The sequence below is a fragment of the Schistocerca americana genome, chromosome 2 (genome assembly GCF_021461395.2).
Source record: "Schistocerca americana isolate TAMUIC-IGC-003095 chromosome 2, iqSchAmer2.1, whole genome shotgun sequence".
NCBI classification, from domain to species: domain Eukaryota; kingdom Metazoa; phylum Arthropoda; class Insecta; order Orthoptera; family Acrididae; genus Schistocerca; species Schistocerca americana.
This window is the reverse complement of record NC_060120.1, coordinates 736,571,398-736,593,999: the sequence shown is the minus strand read 5'-3', so window position 1 is coordinate 736,593,999 and position 22,602 is coordinate 736,571,398. Positions and strand designations below refer to the sequence as shown.

At 41.8% G+C, this 22,602-nt stretch overlaps 1 protein-coding gene across 1 annotated transcript in view; it reads left to right on the top strand.

Annotated features, from left to right (window-relative positions):
• Positions 1–22,602, top strand: part of LOC124594791 (ubiquitin conjugation factor E4 B) — a 286,207-nt gene that overhangs the window by 166,564 nt on the left and 97,041 nt on the right. The window contains exons 15-16 of the mRNA XM_047133209.1: positions 3,937–4,063; positions 4,168–4,252. Coding sequence (XP_046989165.1) covers positions 3,937–4,063; positions 4,168–4,252 — 212 coding nt within the window. The remainder of the gene's footprint in view (positions 1–3,936; positions 4,064–4,167; positions 4,253–22,602) is intronic.

The window sequence follows — 22,602 nt, the reverse complement described above, 5'->3', positions numbered from 1 at the left end:
TGTGTTTCACTCATTGTATGTACTCAGCCTATAACACACAGTGAACAAAGTATAACAACAAAAACAATCAATTATTGATAATATAATGTAAATGGGTAGATAAAAAATTTACTAACCAAGCAGTGGCACAGGAACACACACACACAAAAGGATTTAACTTCTACAAGCTTTTGGAGCCAGTGGCTCCTCCTCCTGACAGAAGAGTTGGAGGAGGAGGAGGAGGGGTGAAGAAAAAGGACTGAAGAGATTTAGGGAAAGGGGTATAGTTCAGAAAACTCACCCAGAATCCTGGGTCAGGGGAGAGTTATCAGACGGGATGAGAAGGAAAAACTCCTTTCTTTCTCATCCCGTCCAAAAGCTTATAGAAGTTACATCATTTTGTATGTATGTGTTCCCCTGCCACCACTTAGTGAGCAGATTTTTTGTATTACACAATAAACAAATGTTGACACACCTATGCACTTCAGGAATCACTCTCGTCATTTCTCTAACATGAAATGTGTCAGTCATAAAATAAAATCATTTAGACAAAAGACCTCATCTTACTCTAAAATTTCCCATTTATTTCAATACTATCACACTACCACTTGACATCAGAGTGCCATCTTCTCAATCACCACTGCTTCCAACTGCAGCCACTTGTTGGTTTGGGGGCCTTCTGGCTCCATCTCAGGGTGGGTTCCGTAAAGGCCGCTCCGCCGCCGACAATCTGGTGAGCCTGGAGTCGGCCATCCGTACTGCCTTTTCCCGCCGTCAGCACCTGGTCGCTGTCTTTTTCGACATGCGGAAGGCGTACGATACGACGTGGCGTCATCACATTCTTTCTACGATCCATGGATGGGGTCTTCGGGGTCCTCTGCCGATTTTTATCCGCAATTTTCTGTCGTGTCGTACCTTCCGCGTGCAAGTCGCGGCCTCGTATAGTTCCTCCCACGTCCAGGAGAACGGTGTGCCACAGGGTTCCGTTTTAAGTGTCTGTCTGTTTTTAATAGCCATTAACGGTCTTGCTGCGGCCGTGGGAAACTCTGTCTCCGCTTCCCTGTATGCTGACGACTTCTGCCTTTATTACAGCTCTCCCGGCATTGCAGCTGTTGAACGTCAGCTACAGGGCGCTATCCGTAAGGCGCAGTCTTGGGCTGTAGCCCATGGGTTTCAGTTTTCCGCAGCCAAGACCCGCGTTATGCATTTCTGCCGGCGCCGAACAGTCCATCCTGAGCCGCGGCTTTATCTTGCCGACGAACTCCTTGCTGTGGTGGAGACCCACAGGTTTTTGGGGGTGGTTTTCGATGCCCGGTTGACTTGGCTGCCTCATATCCGGCAGCTTAAACAGACGTGTTGGCGGCATCTAAACGTTCTGAGATGCTTGAGCCACACCCGCTGGGGCGCCGACCGCTTTACCCTGTTGCGGCTCTACCAGGCGTTAATCCAGTCCCGTCTGGATTATGGGAGCCTGGCTTATGGCTCAGCATCCCCATCTGCGTTACAGGTGCTGGACCCAATTCTCCACAGCGGGATACGCCTTGCCACTGGTGCTTTCCGCACCAGCCCCGTGGACAGCGTACTAGTGGAGGCAGGTGTACCTCCCCTGCGGTTCCGACGCCAACGTTTGCTGGCCGCTTATGCTGCCCACGTTCTAAGCTCGCCCGGGCATCCAAATTATCGTCTCCTGTTCCCGCGATCGGTCGTCCATCTGCCAGATCGTCGGTCCCGGTCTGGTTGTACAATAGCCGTCCGCGTCAAAGAGCTTCTCTCTGGGCTTCAGGTTTTTACTGTTCCACCTACTTTCCGGGCTACTTTGCATACACCCCCATGGTGTGTTCGTCGCCCTTGCCTTCGGCTGGACCTGGCACAGGGCCCGAAGGACTCAGTCCCTCCAGAGGCCTTCCGCCGCCGCTTTTATTCTATCCTGGCCACGTATCAGGGCTCTGGTATTGTCTACACTGACGGTTCGATGGTTGCTGGTCGTGTCGGGTATGCGCTCACTCTAGGGGACCGTTCCGAACAACGTTCCTTGGCGGCTGGCTGCAGCGTTTACACTGCTGAACTGGTCGCCATCTTTCGTGCCGTAGAGTATATCCGCTCCTGCTCAGGTGAGTCCTTCGTTATCTGTAGCGATTCCCTGAGCGGTTTACGAGCTCTCGACCAGTGTTTCCCTCGTTCTCGTTTGGTGATGGCTATCCACGAGTCTCTGCATACTCTCGCCTGTTGCGGCCTCTCTGTGGTCTTTGTGTGGACCCCCGGTCATGTCGGTATCCCGGGTAACGAACATGTTGACCGCCTGGCGAAAGAGGCCACCAGCAAGCCATCTCTGGACCTTGGCCTCCCTGAGACTGATTTGCGGGCAGTCTTCCGCCGCAAAATCTTGGCGCTATGGGACGAGGAATGGCGCGAACTGACAATGTCCAATAAACTCCGTGCTGTCAAGGAGACGACGGCTGTGTGGCGGTCATCCCTGCGAGCCACTCGCAGGGACTCGGTAGTTCTTTGCCGGCTCCGCATTGGCCACTCCCGGCTGACACACAGTTATTTACTGCGCCGGGAGGACCCTCCTGTATGTCGCTGCGGGGCGGCTTTGACAGTGGCCCACATTTTGCTGGCCTGCCCGCTTTTAGCTGTGGTCAGGCAGACATTTGCGCTGCCTGCTACGCTCCTTGCCCTTTTAACAGACGACTCCACTATGGCTGACTTAGTTTTACGTTTTATTCGGGCAGGGGGATTTTATCATTTAATCTGAGTGTTTCTGTTTTATTTTATTGTTTTGTGTTGATTCTGGCCTTTGGCCTATGATTTTACACTGATTTTTTAATGTGTTTCTAAGTGGTTGGCTTTTCCTTTTTTATTTCTATGGTCGGCCAACCACCGTCATTCTCTATGTGGTTTTCGTTCGTTTTGTCTTGTCTTTGTCTCAGTCTCTCCTGTTCTGTATCGTCTGTGATCTCTTCTGTTCCTCGTTTTTATTCTCTGTGGGTGTTCTTTGTCTTTGGAAAAAGGGACCGATGACCATGGCAGTCTGGTCCCTTTAATCCCCCAAACCAACCAACCAACTTGTTGGTTTGTCCAGTGAACACTAAATACAGAAGAAGGGAAGGAAACTTGACCTATGTGAAGGACCTGAAATAGCATTTCATCAGGATAAACCTAATAACATGCTTAGTATATTAACAGGCGATAGGCACAATGAATTCCTTAACTTTTAAAAAGTCATTATAAACATGCCACATTTATGTGAAAATTCACAGAAAACTAATGTAAATATACATTTCACCATAAGCACATGTTGTTATTTTTGGAATTGTGAGGGACAGTTGATAACTTATTGCATTCGTGTGACATTCCACACTTAGTGTTTACTTAACAAACTGTTGGGTTAGGTATCATCATATGTGACAACAAGTGAACGTGGTCAGAGGCACCACGAAAGTTGTGCAGTGATGAGATGGAACCGAGGGACACAAGTTGGAAATTTTAATCTAAGAGAAAGACCTTTAATCCAAATAATTTTATTTTGTGATGGCTACTTTGCATGTTGAAGAACTTATGATTAATTATTTAAACACAAAAATAAATGTGTAGCTTTGTGTTAATTTTGCTTTATTGTGTCTTATGTGGTGAATAAATATAGTGGTTAACTTAACAATCACTACTTCAGATTCATAAAAATAATGTTATTGCTCGTTCAATTTGAAGTTACCCTGTGAGTAAGCTGTAAGTAATGATTCCAGACTCACAGAATTATTCTGTGTGCCACTCGATGTAGGGGAATGTAATCATCTGTAGTCAGTTTGTGGTGATAATTTTCATATGCTACATTGAAACTGTTTTCTGTTAATTTGTGTATTCGTGTATGTTATTCAACTTTTAGTTTTCCCATTGCAAAGGAAAATCATATTTCCTGTGTGCTGGATATTTGTCCTGATTTATTTTTGTGTATTTCAGATGTTGAAACTACTGGTTCCAGTTCAGAATTTTATGACAAATTCACAATACGCTATCATATAAGTGTAATCTTAAAGGGAATGTGGGATAACCCTCTACATCGCCAGGCAATTATTAATGAGTCAAGGTTTGTGGCATTTTCATCTTTTACTGTTGTCATTTACTGAATTCATATAATTATGTAACATAGTGCACTTAAAATTTTTCTAATAAAGAACATAACTGTTTCAGATCTGGAAAACAGTTTGTAAAATTTGTTAACATGTTGATGAATGACACAACATTTCTGTTGGATGAAAGCTTAGAATCGCTTAAGGTATGAGACTTCAATGTCAAGTATTTTGTTTGTATTCTAATTATGTTCTAATTCCTCACTCATGTTATATTGTTGTTGCCACACTTTAAATAATGGTTTCCTAGTTTCATAATGTACAGAAAGTTCTGGTTGAGAATTACAAATTATTTAGGAATAAAGGAGACGACTCACTGAAAGGCAGAAGTGCTGCATCGTTAGTAGGTATACAAACAAAAGGTACAGAGCTTTGCAATCTTTCAGAATGAACTTCCTTTTTCAAGTTTGTAGGAAAAAACATGCGAGAGACACACACACACACACACACACACACACACACACACACACACACACACACACACACCTGTCTGCCTACATTGTGCTCAGTCAACTGCCAGCTCTTTCCTGTCCCACGGTGAATGTACTGGGGTGATGTGAGGCTGTGCAGGGTAGGGTGGCCTGAGGGATGTAGAGAGGCAGGGAGGGAGTCGGGGGGGGGGGGGGGGGGGGGGAGTCAAGTAGGTTATGGAAGAGGGGGGAGCCGTCTGTGGGCTACCTAGGGATGCAGATAGATGACGCAGGTGGCAGACGCCTGGCACTCGATTTCACAGGCTAGGACACAAGATAACAGCACAAAACTGACTGACACGATTTGGGTGGGGGTGCTGGGACGGAGGTTGGTGTAACATACACATTATATTGGGTGGGGGGACTTACGTTTAAGCCAGGGAGGCTATGGGAGAGAAGGATGTTCTGTAAGAATAGCCCTCATTTGTGCAACTCTGAAAAGCTGGTGGTGATGGTGGTAGTGGTGGTGGGAAGGATCCAGATGTCAAGGATTGTGAAACAGACATTGAAATCTCACATGTTGTGCTGTGCTGCATGTTGTGCCACTGGGTGGTCCACCTTGTTTTTGGCAACAGTTTGGTGATAGCCATTCGTTCTAGTTGACAGATGGTTGGTTGTTATACCAATGTAAAATGCTGTGCAGTGGTTGCAGCAGAGCTGGTATATAATATGGCTGCTTTCACAGGTGGCTGACCCATCCAGCACCACCTACTCCAATCCTGTCACAGGCGTTTCTTACCTATCAGGGGCTGGGCCACCAGTGAAAGCAGCAATGTTATTTATCAGTGTTGCTGCAATCATTGCACAGCATTTTATATTGGTATGTCAACATCCTGGCTGTCAGCTAGAATGAATGGCCACTGCCTAACTGTTGCCAAAAACAAGGTGGACCACCCAGTGGCACAACATCCAGCAGAGCACAACAAACTCCCTCCATGCCTCTCTACATCCCTCACCCCATCCCACCCTGCACCCTCACCCCAGTTCACTCAACATGGGAAGAAAAGAGTTGGCAGTTGACTGAACACAATATAGGGAGACAGGTGTGTGTGTGTGTGTGTGTGTGTGTGTGTGTGTGTGTGTGTGTGTGTGTGTGTGTGTGTTTTTCCTACAAGCTTGAAAAAGGAAGTTCATTCCGAAAGCTATCAAAGCTCTGAACCTTTCGTTTGTGTACCTATTCAACAATGCAGTGCTTCTTCCTTTCAGTGAGTCATCTCCTGTATTCCTAAATAACTGGTTTCCTAGTATCTGCTAAGAAGGAAAGCATGTAATTTTGCTGCAGTAGTGACTGGCTTTCTGTTCTGTGTTAACACAAACTGGTGTCGCTAATGGTCCAGTATTGTGCAATTTTATGTATGTACTGTGGTATTTCCGTAGAAGCAGCAGGAGTCGCATTCATTGATTTGCCACAAGCTGCAATTGCTTCGCCACGCGGGGTAGCCGCGCGGTCCAGAGTGCCTCGCCACGGGCCTCGCGGCTCCCCCCGTCGGAGGTTTGAGTCCTCCCTTGGGCATGAGTGTATGTGTTGTCCGTAGAGTAAGTTAGCTGAAGTTAGATGAAGTAGTGCGTAAGCTTAGGGACCGATGACCTCAGCAGTTTGGTCCCATAAGACCTTACCACAAATTTCCAAATTTGCATTTGCTTCATTAGAATTTGTAATGTTTCATGAGGTCATTAATAGTTTCAGTTTTGAACATGCTGCATGGGTGCATGGGACAGGTTTTACACCAGGGGCGATACTGAAGAGCAAGTTCCCATCTCCGGAGTTCGGATAGGTTGGTGTTAGTGGGAAGTATCCAGATAACCCGGACGGTGTAACACTGTGCCAAGATGTGCTGACTGTGCACCAAGGCATGTTTAGCCACAGGGTGATCCTCATTACCAACAAACACTGTCTGCCTGTGTCCATTCATGTGAATGGACAGTTTGTTGCTGGTCATTCCCACATAGAAAGCTTCACAGTGTAGGCAGGTCAGTTGGTAAATCACATGGGTGCTTTCACACGTGGCTCTGCCTTTGATTGTGTACACCTTCCGGGTTACAGGACTGGAGTAGGTGGTGGTGGGAGGGTGCATGGGACAGGTTTTACACCGGGGGCGGTTACAAGGGTAGGAGCCAGAGGGTAGGGAATGTGGTTTGAGGATTTCATAGGGATGAACTAACAGGTTACGAAGGTTAGGTGGACGGCGGAAAGACACTCTTGGTGGAGTGGGGAGATGCACCCTCCCACCACCACCTACTCCAGTCCTGTAACCCGGAAGGTGTACACGATCAAAGGCAGAGCCACATGTGAAAGCACCCACGTGATTTACCAACTGACGTGCCTACACTGTGATGCATTCTATGTGGGAATGACCAGCAACAAACTGTCCATTCGCATGAATGGGCACAGGCAGACAGTGTTTGTTGGTAATGAGGATCACCCTGTGGCTAAACATGCCTTGGTGCACGGCCAGCACATCTTGGCACAGTGTTACACCGTCCGGGTTATCTGGATACTTCCCACCAACACCAACCTATCCGAACTCCGGAGATGGGAACTTGCTCTTCAGTATCTCCTCTCTTCCCGTTACCCACCAGGCCTCAATCTCCGCTAATTTCAAGTTGCCGCCACTCATACCTCACCTGTCATTCAACATCATCTTTGCCTCTGCACTTCCGCCTCGACTGACATCTCTGCCTTTAAATATGTCTGCTTGTGTCTGTATATGTGTGGATGGATATGTGTGTGTGTGTGTGTGTGTGTGTGTGTGTGTGTGTGTGTGTGTGTGTGTGCGCGCGCGAGTGTATACCCGTCCTTTTTTCCCCCTAAGGTAAGTCTTTCCGCTCCCGGGATTGGAATGACTCCTTACCCTCTCCCTTAAAACCCACTTCCTTTCGTCTTTCCCTCTCCTTCCCTCTTTCCTGATGAGGCAACAGTTTGTTACGGAAGCTTGAATTTTGTGTGTATGTATGTGTCTGTTTGTGTTTCTATCGACCTGCCAGCGCTTTCGTATGGTAAGTCACATCATCTTTGTTTTTAAATATAATAAAATAGGTTTTCATACATACCTAAATAATTTTTAGCATTTTCTGCCTCCATTATGTGTGGTGCTACTATCGTACAGTAGTGTCCAAGAGTAGTCAGCTGTGATACTTCTTGCACATTGCTCCTGATGGCATTGTTCCATTATAGATATGGTCTGATAAAATCTTTCTCCATGTTCATCAGAGACTTGTCCAAGAACACCAACAGGAAAAGAATCCATGTTTTAGTGAAGAATGCGCAGTTTTAATGACATTTTATAACCGAGATTACGGTAAGACTCTAGTAGTTTGTTGGCTAACAGATCACTGTTGTCTGCTCTCTTGTTTCCAAAGAAATTGGAACACAGTTTTTGAAAGTCCAGTTCAGGATGGCTCACAACTATGACAAAATCAGGATCATGAATAAGCTGTCTAATTTGAGGGCAGCAAACACACCTGCTTTCACCTTGGCTTCACTCAGTGAAGGGAACTTCTGATGTAAGTATCCCAATTACTTTGAAGCAGCACAGATTTTTGCCACTTGTGACTGTTATATTGAATCTTACTTAACAAAAGTTCCATACTGCCATATGTTTCCTACAAAATAATGACATAAGCTGTGGGAACAGGATGATACATATTGATGTTGTGAAGGCGTACTGCTTTGAGGGTAGTTTTGGAGCCATCAACAAATAGTCACCATTCTGCTGATATATGTTTCATTTCCATAGCATTAAACAGACCATTCATATCATTGCAATTATGGAATGAGTCTTCCTTGTCAAAGAATGGTGCTAAGGCAACCTGACGATATTGAAAGAAACACACCGTAGTATCTTTGTATAGTAAATTCCACTGTTTCATATGTGAACCCAAAAGTTAGGTCCACAGCTCGTGGTCCAGTGGCTAGCATTGCTACCTCTAGATCACAGGGTCCCAGGTACGACTCCTGGCCGGCTTGGGTATTTTATCTGTCTGGGGTCTGGGTGTTTTTGTTGCCCTTATCATTCTATCATCATTCAAGAAAGTGGCTAGACTTGACGGTGTACAGATTGGGAATGTGACAGGCGCTGATGACCATGCCGTTGAGCGCCCCATAAACGAATCATCATCATCAAAAGTTAAACTTGTACCTTTGAAAGATTCAGCTTCCAAACAAGATCATTCAGATCATTTTGTGTCAGGAGATGTGGCATCGTTTCTTCATAATCGAAATCAAATTTTACATTCTTCGCCTCTGTACTAGAATTGACGTAGGTTTCAACTTCCAACGATGTCCACAGCTCGTGGTCTAGTGACTAGAGCTGCTACCTCTGGATCACGGGAACCCAGATTCGATTCCCGGCCCGGTTGGGGATTTTCTCTGCAAGGGAACTGGGTGCTTGTGTTGTCTTCAGAATTTCATCATCATTCGTGAAAAGTGGCATGACTAGACTGTGGAAAGATTGGAAATCTGTATGGGCACTTATAATCATACAGTTGAGTGCCCCACAAACTAAATATTATCATCAAATTCCAATGAGTGTGTGTTGGGAGGAACAGGGACAGTTAAGGAAGAAGTGTATGGTACAGATTGAACAGTGAGTTGAATGGATACTTGATCATGTTTCTAGCCCTGCCCTTCATCCTTGCTGTTTTAACCATGTGGAAATAGAAATTATCTAGGAGACTGGTTGGTTCTCACCATATCATTGGAATAGCAAAAGGCATTGCAACTTTACCTTTTATCTTCACTCAGTCATAAAGACGAGATGAACAGTTCACACGGACAGTATGTGGTGCCCATTTTCGGTCCTGATCACCCGAAATAAAGATGTAACATGTTGTTTGCTTGATTTAATAGTGCACTCAACAAAGATGAAGCAAAAGTTATTTGGGTGACTTTAAGATACCCATGACATTGTAAAGACACTGACACAAATGCACCACTAAAACAAAATGAAACACAGCACAGGGTATATTTAGATCGTACTACTCACACTCACGAATGCACAGCCAAACAAAGAATGCATTTCCTCATGACTGATAACAACGTGGTGTTCAGGAGCGACAGACAGTAAGTCACACATTGTTGCCATGTTATAAAAGATTAATAATAGGAAAGCTTTCTGACAGTCACATCATGAGGGTAGCCTTAATAGGTTGCATTTCTTAAGCAATCTACTGATTTTCTTTTTATAAACATATTTTTGAAACTGTGTGTGCTACAACAAATAACATATTCGTGCTTTGGGGGTGAAAATACATAAGAAACAACCATTTCCATTCTTGAAAATTTGTTGTTGTTGACTACGAACCTAGTGTGTGGACATACAAGGTGAGAATGTGGGTCTCGCGGGAGGCACGCGCGCGATAGTCCCTGCAGTCACGCTATCCTCTGTGCCCAACATCTGCCATGTAAGCAGGAGATCCCGGCTTCGAGTCCCAGTCGGGGCACACATTTTCACCTGTCCCCGTTGATATATATATCAATGCCCGTTAGCAGCTGACAGTATTAATATAATTCTAATTTTGGTGTAGTGAAATGTCAATGAATATTCATTCATTAGGAATACCTCATCTCATCTGTTTAAAAGCCCTCTTTTCATTTTGTAACAGGGAAAATGCGCAATTCCATTCTATTTGTGTTACATGTTTATTAAAAGCTGTTGTTATTATTTTAGTGTTATTCAGTTACAAACAATCTCATACATTGTCGATCAGAACCCCATGTACAAACTTTCAGAGATTGTTCAGATACCTTTAGAGAATTTTGGTATAAGGGACTCCCATTCTCTGGCAGCTCATTACAGAGCCACTGCATTTCATTTCATTTTGTTTCTTGCCCCCAGTATCATTTTGTCTGTACTGCACTGAAAATAGTGCACAACAATGTAAATGTCAACAGTATGCCCAGTGTGCATTTTTTCATTCACTCATGGTACCTGCTGTTGACGAAAGTAGTGCCACAGCCCGCCCCTGCCCCCAACCTCGTTGCCCTCAAGTTTGCATTCAGCACTGCTTGTTTGTGTCCTAATTTTGGTTATTGATACTATTAGTTATGTGTTAATTGTGATACACTGCAGCACTATGGATAGGTTTACTGATGAAGAGTGCACCTTTTGTATGGGTTCACTGAATGCAGTGGAAGAGTGGCTTGATGATGCTATGCTGAGCTGTTTCCGCAGAGGCAGCAACGATGTCTCAATATTTATCCATCTGCACATAGGCACCTGTGAGATGATGGATCCTTCCATGTTTAATGGAAGTTATTGGTGTGTGATGTGCTAGAACCACCAATATCGAAGAGAATGTGTTACACACCATTGATGACAGTCCTGTCTCTAGTAGTCGGTGTGTTGCGTGAGCTCTGATCACAAGCCAATCAACTGTTCTGAGAGTCTTACATGAACAACAATTGCACCCATGACCACCACAGCAGATGCAGTCATTGCAGCTGGTGGATTTCCTATTTCGGGTGAAATTTGTGAATTGGTTCCTACAGCAATGTATAGAAAACCCCAGTTATCCTGCTTGCATGTAGTTTACAGGCATGGCCACATTTACAGAAGTTGACATTTCCAGCAGTAAGAATAGCCATGTATGGAGCAACGAAGTTTGCTGGGAATGTATGGGCTGGTATTGTCAGTTATTTTCTGATTGTCCCTTACCCACTTCTATGTACACTGAACAGTCATGTACAAAACATTCCTTCAACATCCTCTCTCACAGTTCTTAGAAGATCTGCCACTGAGAATTTGTCAGCTTATGTGGTTTTAAAATGACAGGTCACCAACACAGCCTCGCATTTGGGAGGACGACGGTTCAATCCCGTCTCCGGCCATCCTGATTTAGGTTTTCCGTGATTTCCCTAAATCGCTTCAGGCAAATGCCGGGATGCGGCCGATTTCCTTCCCCATCCTTCCCTCACCCGAGCTTGCGCTCCGTCTCTAATGACCTCGTTGTCGACGGGACGTTAAACACTAATTTCCTCCTCCAACACAGGGTTATTGCATTATTCAGTGTTTTGTGTTTTGGTTATTGCATATTACTGGCTTAAGAAGGTATTTTCATAGAAGAAAGGACGATTGCAATAACAAATCGAACACATCATAGTTACATTATTAGTTGGTAATAAGCAGCTGGAGACCATGACTCATAAGGTATCCTGTGAAACTTTGACAGTGGAGTTCTGGTTCACCCTGTATTTTGTCTGTGGGCTGAGAAACAGTAACAGAATTCATGCTCAGTATTTGTGCTGCCAAAAGTGATCCAAATTATCGTTATTGTATTTTAACTTAGGTATAAGTTTACAATCAAACAAATGAACAAAAGGCTTAACTAAATACCAGATATCACATTTATTGAATGAAGTATAAGTTTAAGTATACCTGATGACACTATATATACAGGAAATAATTATGCCCTGGAATACAGACACTACAGGTAGTATGATATGAAAACAATTCTACTTTTTCCACCCTGGAAGCTTTTGTATTCTCTTCTGCTTTCAAAACCATTGAATGTCTTCACCTGTTACCCTGGCAGGAGATCCTCGCAGGGTGCTACCATCTGAAGCTAGGTGGACCTAGGTTTTTTTTTTCAACAAGGTTATTACAATAGTGTTCCCAGAGAAGAGGTATAGGAAACTTTGGAGAGAAAGGGAGCTGGAAAGCAAACCACTGGAATTGTTCAAGCAATATAAGACAGAAGCTTCAAGTGTGTCCAGACACAAGTGGGAATAACTGATTGGTTTAGGAATGCTATTGATTTGAGGCAAGGAATTGTGGTACCACCATTATTTTTTATAATTGTGGTGGACGAAATTGTGAAAGAGGCAAAAGAAACTTAGAGAGGAAGGGAGGTGAAGTTATTGCTATTTACCAATGAAATTGTGGTTTGGAGAACCGACAGTAAGGCTGTAAAAGAAGAAATAGACATTTTAAATGAAAAGAATTAAGAAATTTTGTGCTAACCAGAGGAGACAGAGAATGCAAGGGACAAATTAATATTAATGGACAGGATATGGCAATTGTGGATTAACTTTAAATATCTAGGAAGTGACATAGTGGAGAATGCAAGAATGGAGGTAAAAGTTAGCAAAGGGGTACAACAGAGTAATGCCTTTTACCAGTGTGTGAGGGTACAAGATGTACTTAACACTCATCCTGACATATGCATCAGAGACCTGGACAGTGACAAAAAGAGAGGGAAGTAGAATCCGAGGTAATGAACTGAAATTCCTAAGAAGTATGTTACAGAAAATGGGAAGAAACATAGTGATAAATGAAGATGTTAGAGAAGAATTTGGAGTAGAAAAACTGAGCGAGAGAGTTAAGGAAAACGGGCTAAAATGGTTGGGACATCTAAAGAGAATGGAAGATAGAAGACTTAACAACAAAACAAATGATTGAGAGTAAGAGTGAGGCCCAGAGCAGTCAGTTAACACCAGTTTAAGAAGAAGGAATCTGGACTGGAACAAAACAGTTACAGAAGAAGAATGGTGGAAAGATGGTGGGGAAGTGGAGAAGTATCATAAATGTCCCAATCCAGCCTGATGCTGGATAAAGGGGAGCAGAAGAAGATGATGACGTCTCACACAGCCACACTGTTTCCTTCCTGTAAGTGACAGGAACTCAGGAAAATACTATAGACAAAGAAATTTCAGTGCTTTTTCTGGACATCTGGCTTTTAAAGATCATAAACTGTAATTAACAAAAGGAGAAAGTATAGAAATGCAGCAAATGAACCAGACAAAAGAGAACACAGACATCTGAAATACGCGATTGTGGAAACTGGCAAAGCTGGAATGGTTAGACAATAAATGCAAGGCTGTAGAAGCATGTATGCCTATTGGAAAGATAATGCGGAGTATAGGTAAATTAGAGAGAGGTTTGGAGAAGAGGGCAGCAGCTGAATGAATAGTAAGAGCTCAGATTGCAACCTTTACTAAGCAGAGAAGGGAAGGCTCATAGACAGAAGGAATACATAAAAGGGTATGCATAGAGAAACAAACTTAAAGACAGTGTTATGGGAAGAGAAGAGGGAATAAATGGGAAAGATGATATTGAGAGAAGAATTTGACAGAACTCTGAAAGACATAAATCAACACAATTTCCCTGGAGTAGATGACTTTCCCTAAAAATTACTGAGAACCTTGGGAGAGCCAACAATGACAAAACTATTCTGCCTTGTATGCAGCATATGCGAGACAGGTGCAATATTCCATTTCAAGAAGAATCTTATAAATCATATTCCAAAGAGGGCAGGTGCTGACAGATGTGAGTATTACTGAAACAATTTAGTAAGTCATGGTTGCAAAGTAGTGACAAATTATGAACAAAAGAATGATAAGATTAGAATAATTACTGCTTGCATAGTGGCATTCAGTCAGTCATTTTTCCCATGCTCCATATGTGAATGGAACAGGAAGACACCCAATAACTGGTACAATGGGAATTATACTCTGCCATGCACCTCATGATGGTTTGCAGAGTATATATGTAGATGTAGACAAAATGCCCAATGCCAACATTGAGGAAGATCAGTTTGGTTTGCTGAGAAATGTAGGACCTCGCAAGAGCATACTAACCATATGACTTATCTTAAAAGATAGTTTGAAGAAATTCTAATTACATTTACAGTACTTATAGATTTAGAGAGAGCTTTTGACATTATTAACTGAAATACACTCTTTGAAATTCTGAAGAAAGTTGGGATAAAATACAGTGAGTGCAAATATTATCTACAACTTGCATGGAACCCAGTGTGCAGTCATAAGTCAAAGGGTGTGAAAGGTAAGCAGTAATTCAGAAAAGATGAAGACAGTGGTGTAGCTTCTCCCCGATGTTGTTGAATGTGTGCATTGAACAAGAAATAAAAGAATCAAGAACAATTTTGGAAAGTGAATTAAAGTTTTGAGAGAAGAGATAAAAAATTTGCAGTTTTGCTGATGACATTGTAATCCTCTCTGAGATGACAAGCATCATGTAAGAGCAGTAACAGAATGTAGTCAAATGAAGCAGATGAGGAAAAGAGGCACCATAAGTAATCAGTGAGTTTCACTGCTTGGCAACAAGATAACTGACAATAGCAAAGTAGAGAGGATATAAAATTCAGACTGTCAATAGCAAGAAAAGCAGTTCAGAGAAAGAGAAGTTTGTTAACACTGAATATAATTTTAAGTGTTAGGGATTCACTTGTGATTGTGTTTGTATAGAGTGCAGCCTTATGTGAAGAGTAATGTGAACTACAAAAGACAAGAAGGGAATATAACCTTTTAAAATGTGGTGCTATATAAGAATGTTGAAAATTAATTGTGTATATTAAATAATTAATGGTGAGGTACTAAATTCAGGTGGTGAAAAAGAAATTTGTAGCCTAATTTGACTGGAAGAAGGGGTCGATTGGTAGGATATACAGTGGGGCATCAATGAAACATTTTGTAATGAAAGGGAATGTGGGGGTTAAAAATCGCAGATGGAGACCAACACATTTATGCAGCAAGCAGCATCAAATGGCTGTAGATTACGGTAGTTATGCGGAGATGAAGGTGCTTGCACAGGATAGACTAGCATATAGAGCTGGATCAAACCAGTGTTTGGACTGAAGACCACAATAACACTGCAAAATATCATTGTACTTTGTGATGGTCAATGTTGTTAGTCTTTATATGTAATTTAAATATTTACAATAGAGAATGTTTGAATACCACAATGCTGTTTCCAAAAGGTGAATAAAATATTTTCGTAATATTTCCTGTTGTGACAATAGTATGACATAGTAGTGAATAACTGCTTGTAGATATGTACTTCTCTTCTACTACTTGTGACATTTCACTATTATATATTGAAGTGAGCAGTGTCTTTATCTCACTAGAATGCCACAGCAGCATCTTCCTTATTCAAAGTCTTGTTCATTATTCCTCTTGGCATGGATTTCCTTATCAGTGTGACGGTGTTATAAAAGTCTTTTCTTTTAGCTGGCAAAAGTATAGTGTGTCCCTTTCAAATCTCCCATATTTCAGAGGCCCAGGAAAAAAGTGCAGTAGATACGATAATGAAATTGCACCATGTACTAGAGCATGTCAGAGAATTTATTTAATAATTATCAGTTCATCTCTGCATGTGAACCATTCGTAGCACAAAGAGTATTGAGTCTATATTCAATTTCTTACCGTGTTCTTCGTGACATGACTCTGTCATTGTTGCATTCGCATCAGTGATAGAACATCTTAATGTAGGAATATCGTCCACTTTGGTCTTATACACGCCATCCTTTATGGATCCCCACAAGAAGAAATTGAGCGGTATAATGTCAGGGGGACGTGGTGGTCAGACAATGAGTCTTCCTCATCCAGTCCAGAAATTGGGAAATTTCGAATTCAGGAACTTAAAACAGTTGTTAATCAGTGCAGTAGAGCTCCATGTTGTTGGGTTGCAAGTCTTGTATCTGACAGTGTACAAACTGCTCCAACATGCCCAGATACAGTGGCCCATTCACCGTCATTTCTCCAAAGAAGAATGGTCCATCTATCCTGTCACACATTGGCCCACATGAGATGTTCAGTTTAAGGCTATCACAGACATGCTCAGTAATAGCATACAGATTTTGTGAGGCCCAAATCCAAGCATTATTCTGATTAACCATGCTTGGTTCATGAAAGATTGCATCATCTGAGAATACACATTATTGCAGGAAGCTGGTGTTCATGATATTGCACTGTAGCATATCTGTAGCAAATTGTTGTCGGCATTGTTTGTCATTCAGCATCAGATGTAGCAGAATTTGCACTATGTAAACAATGAAGACTCTGGTGTACTACATGATACAGTGTTCCTTGGAATACATTAGGTTGCCTAGATGTCTGCTGAATTGACTTACATGGGCTTCTGAGAAACACTTGTCTAATGTCCTCTACTGTCTCCTCTGAAACTCTACGACGTGCACTGCCAGATTGTCCAGTCACCAGAAACTTACAGTACCATTCCTTAATTGTTTTTGCATCAGATGAATTACATCTGAACAACCTATGGTAATTGCTTTCCACTGTAACAGGCAATATTATTGCTGCTAACCACACTACTGCTTGCGTGCTCTGCAGTGAAGTTGTCATTTTCACTTCATGCAATCGTGCTGCACTCTGGTGACAATAGTTGGCATATCTGTTGCGAAAATATAAATTCTTTGAGATGCTGTATCATTTGGTGTAATTTCATTATCATATCTACTATAGATCTTTTTTCCTTGGGTCGTTGAAATATGGGAAGTTTGAAAGAGACATCATGTATTTGTTGGCTATGAAGTTGTTTAAAAATGATCAGTTGTTAAGCAGTGTCTGTTGTTCAGAAAGTCTTGATCAGCGTAATTACAATCTGTAAATACTTACAAAGATCTTTACACTCTCAACTAAACTTTGTGCCTTTTTTGGCATATGTTATGGTAGGTATTGTATGTCTATTTCTGAATTCACAGCACATGAAAGATGTCGTTCAAAATTCCAATCTTTTCAGTGTCATAAATTTCACCAACACAATTCTTCCTTACAGTCTATAAAGTAGCATCCATTTTTTTTCTGCAGCAAATGAGGTAAGGACCTAATTTCATTTAATCTAGGATGGGATAATTGTCGATTCATTTTACTGTTGTAGAAGAAGAATATCTCCAGCTGCCTGAATTGAAGTAAGGACATTGCCTTTGTGAAGAATGGAACAGAAATTATTTATTTGTATGACCAGTATAAGTGCAGATCAGATACCTTCATTGTGCTTTGCCAAACTGCAAGTGATACAACAATACATATGTTTTCACTTGTTTTTGGCAGGTACTGATCTGATTTGCAGCTGCAGTGATTTGCATATCTTCTAGTTTTTTCATCTAAGTGCGAAACTTGTAACAAATCTGTCGATCTCTTGAACCCAGAGCTAAAAATCTCCTAAAGAGAAAAAGAACTATGAGAAGTCACTTCCTGACAGAGAAATCTGCTGACTTTGCCCTTTTTTTTTTTTTTTTTTTTTTCATCTTCAAATGTAGCTCTGTAACAGTCCATACTCTTCAAGTAGTTACAGTGGTAAAAAATCATAAAAGTGAAGTAATGCACAAGAGAAATAGCTAGTGGCATTTTTGTCAGTTACTGCAGTGTCTTCTGATAAAAGTAATGTCACTCATCAATACATAGAAAGACGAAGTGGTGGAATACCTACTCCCATCCAGCATTGTGTAAACTTATAGTTCAGAGTGAATTACTTTATTTGATTATAAGCACAGTAAAAAACTGCACTGAAGATAATTGTGGTGTAATAATTTGCCATCACATGTACCAACACATGTTCCCTCAACATAAATCATATGTACAATTACTTTGAATTATGTTTCTTGTGGTTTATCCAAAATAATTTCACATGAATACAAGGTAGCCAAGATCACTTTCTTCTGGCACTTTCGTCAAAACAGAGCACCAAATTCTGATGGTTGTTGTACAGGTTTCTGTTGTATTATCTGCTGCCTTTTTTTGATGGATTCGAAATACACTAACGTCTGGAGTGTTAATTGTTTTACTTGATCTTGCTGATGGGGACTGAAGGACGTTACTTGGGACTTGTTTTGTAAGTGTAGTCATTCAGCTTTAGAAGTAAGTTTCTATAGTTCTAGAAATCAGCTTTAATAAGAATAGAAACATTTTGGGGACTCAAATGATATGATGGGCTTTCATAAAGGTTTAATTATCACCTCAAAAAAGTTAAGCTGCTACTGTGAATCTTTGTGATTGCATTAGTCTTCTCTGGATATTTTTCCTTCAAATGAAACCCTCCCTGTGATGGTTGGCTTGGCAGAGACCTCAGTTGTAGAAGTCAGCTTTTTGGCTGTTGAGGAAATGTTACACCCTGAAAGTCACCTCGTCATCATTTGGGAAATACATGTTGTGCAATGATTTCTTCAGCAGGAGAAAAAAGTAAAAGTCACTGACCACCATGGCAGGAGCAAAATTTGATAGCCCAAAAGAGCAGTGTGTATGATTGTGTCCTGTGCAGAATGGGCTTGGGGCATTGTCATGGAGCAGAAACACTTTGACAGCTTCCTATGACACTTTGTCTTAATAACCACCCATAACTTCATCAGGAGATTTAAGGAGTATGCTCTTATGGTAGTCTGCCACTTGTGAGCGTACTCTGTTAGGAACACACCATTGCAGTCCTAAAAAGCACTTTGGATTTCCTTGCCCAATGATGGTTGGGCCTTGGCCTGTTTCATTAGTGCTGGATCCATGCTTTCACTGCTTGCTTTGCTCATTTATATTGGGGTCATCTGCATTGGCCTCATGCAGTTGAACATAGCCTCTTCTGCCTCGGCTTGACAGGCCTCTTAGATGGGTGTGAGCAGTTATGGAACCCAGTGGACAGCCTTTTTTGCATGTTCAAAAATGACCTGAAAGATGTATAAAACCGATCTCTGATTAATTTTCGCTTTTCTGGTGTCACAACAGTAGTGATGCCAGCATTGAGCACCAGTGTCTCCGCTTCTCTTGTGATTTCCGGTTCTTCAGAGAAAGATGCTGTGCCACTTTGTCAGTTGTGTTTCAGATTAGTGTCACCATAATGTGTCATACAGTGGTGTATTACACTTTCACCATGTCAATAAGGATCCTAGCAGCATTGTTCACCTCCAAATGCAGAAAACAAATTACTGCACAATGCTCCACTTGCACGACAGTGAGCCGGATCGCAAGCTAATGGACACCCCCCCCCCCACTTAAATGTACTTAACTTAGTATTGCATATCATCCTGCAGACTTAAGTGCTGGAGTCCTGTAGCAACATCTACCTGCCTTTCATTTACAAAAAGTATGAGCACTTTATATGCACTTTCCATCATAAAAGCAAAGCAAGGAAAAAACTTGCTTTCTTTAGGGAAAGATTTTAATCAGTGGACCAATCAATATAGACTTACCTTTTGACAGAAAACACCACTTACTTTGACGTATGGTTGCTTCCGACGACAATACAAAGAACAAAGCACTTCCCCAATTACAACTCTGCCTGACATCAAAGCAGAGCTAGCCAAATCTTCGTTCTGCCGTGCAGACCTTACATATTATTCATTGATTCACAAAATCTCACCAAATGTTTGAGCACTTTAAAATAGAACATTATTTATCACAGCTTAGAGGCCTCAGTGATTTCAGTACTACAGTCAGGAAGATACTAACACAAAGAGTGAATGTGTCAGAAAGTTATGTGTAATGTTAGGTAAGTTGCAAAGCTGCACAATCAATTGTAACACTAAGGCATGGTGTTACATCAGCTGCTGGAATGCTTTGCTGAATCTGAAATTGCCCTTTGTGTAATACAGCATGATGGAGAAGAGAAGTATCCGATAGCTTCTCCAAAGTTCTTGTAGCAATTAGCTCTGCAATGTTTATCTCAGCTGTGTTGTTTTTGTCAAGCACTCAAAGAGGCCTCCACTGAGTGCCCAGTCATAACATGCTCTCCGTGAAAACAAGAAGGCACCTCTGTTCAGTAAGGAGCAACTACTACACTGAAGCACCAACGAAACTGGTATAAGCATGCATATTCAAATACAGAGATATGTAAATAGGCAGAATACTTTGCTGCAGTCAGCAACGCCTATATAAGACAACAAGTGTGGTGCAGTTGTCAGATCAGTTACTGCTGCTACAATAACAGGTTATCAAGATTTAAGTGAGTTTGGACGTGATGTTACAGTAGGCATACAAGTGATGGAACACAGGATCTCTGAGGTTGCGATGAAGTGGGGATTATCCCATATGATCATTTCACGAGTGTACCGTGGATATCAGGAATCTGGTAAAACTTCAAATCTCCGACATTGCTGTGACTGGAAAAAGGTCCTGCAAGAACGGGACCAACAATGACTGAAAAGAATCGTTTAACATGACAGAAGTCAACCCTTCCACAAATTGCTGCAGATTTCAATTCAGTACAGGCTTTCGGAGCTGAAGGCCCACTCATGTTCCCTTAATGACTGCGTGACACAAAGCTTTATGCCTCAGCCTGGGCCCATCAACACCGACATTGGACTGTTGATGACTGGAAACATGTTGCCTGGTCAGATCAGTCTCATTTCTAATTGTATCGATTGGTTGGGTGTGTACAACTGTGGACACAACCTCATGAATCTATGGACCCTGCTTGTCAACAGCGGACTGTTAAAGCTGGTGTAGGCCCTGTAATGGTGTGGGACATGTGCAGTTGGAGTGATCTGGGAGCACTACTTCAGACATTAGTCAGGTCCATGCCACGTCATGTTGCGGCACTTCTGCGTGCTCGCGAGGGCAGATAATAGGTACGTGTACCAGTTTCTTTGGCTCTTCAGCGAATTTTGGCTAGATCTTTTTCTCTAACTACCTAGGTAGCTTAATGAAGTTAATTCACACACCTTACCAGGCCTCCTCTTCTCCAACTCTAAGAAGAGCACATGAGCATTTGTAAGATATAATAGAGCTTCCATCAGTTTTCTGTCCCCCGCCCCCTCATCCTTCACTCTAGTAAACAGAAGTTCCCATCATTGCAGGGAAGGATGTCTTTGTACAGAGAAACTGCATAGTACCGTATTTACTCAACTCTGAGCCTAACTCGAATCCAAGCCGCACCTGGAAAATGAGATTCTAAATCAAAGGAAAAAAATTTTCCCGAATCTAAGCCGCACCTGAAATTTGAGACTCGAAATTCAAGGGGAGAGAGAAATTTTAGAACACACCTCCAAATTGAAACAAAGTTGGTCCATTGTAATATGAGACACAATTTAGGTCGAATGGATGAAGATACAGCTACAGTAGTTTGGTTCGAGTCTTAAGCTTAGCAGTTAAGCTTTACCAGGTAGCCATTGCTATGTGTCAGGCTCTCCATCCATATTTATACGGGTACCCTTCCTTATTCACGTTCTTCGTTTGGTTTGAATCGATTGCTTATTTTGCTTTGATCTGATAAGTGCCGTTATCTTTGTTATAGGTGTTTTACATCACTCTAAGCTGAAAATGCATTGTTGTACTGCATCATGCATTGTTTGTCGCATTCTGATAATGAGTGTTTATGACCTGTTGCCGATCGCGGCATGGCTTGCTTTTGTGCGCGCTACTGCCGCTTACAATGAGGGGGGAAAAAAATTAGAGAGAGAGAGAGAGAGAGAGAGGAATTGTCTCATTAGCAAAACAATGGCAAGAGACTGCTATTTGTTGTTACTTACACTGCTGCTTTCTTTAATAATGATCAACAAGAAGCAAATAATAGATGCATATGATAGAAGATGTTCTGAACGAGAGTTTAGCGAAAAATTTTCTCCGTTTGAAAATCTTTGCAGACGCCTCTTTAGTACATTACATTCTGCACAGAAATTAGTCATCTTAGATTTAAAAATCTAGTCAGTTGCCGTGTTTCATTTCTGACTGTATCACTATTCAGCATAAGAATAATACGAATGTAAACATGACATGATATTTATATTCTTCCACATTTTGTCTCACTGTAGTTTCGTAGTTTATTAGGCAGACAGGATTTAAATGAGATAGCAGCAAACATGAAAGAATACATGGCATGATGTTTACATTCGTATTATTCTTATGGTGAAGAGAATAGTACATGGGATTCATGATTCACAAAAGTTCCTATTAGCAACCACCTCTTGTCACAGGTAGGAAAAAATTCAGAACGTTGAGTTGGCCATATTGACATACATCCCAAACAGTTTTGCCAGTCGGATTTTCATAGTAGATTTTTAGTGATGACTTCAAATGCAGTGTGTGTGTGTTGTTGTTGTTGTTTCAAGTCCGTAGACTGGTTTGATGCAACTGTCCACACTTTTCTTTCCTGTGCAATGCAGAGTAGCAACACTTATTTTATAAGAATGAAAATAACTTAGAAATTAAATTCTGAAATTTAAAACAAAATTTTATTAGGTTTGTAATACCACTTATACGAAATGTTTAAAATATCAGTCATGATTTTGAATCACTATCACTCGATTCTTTGTTGCTAATTTCATCGTACAGATCATTGTCCTCCGTA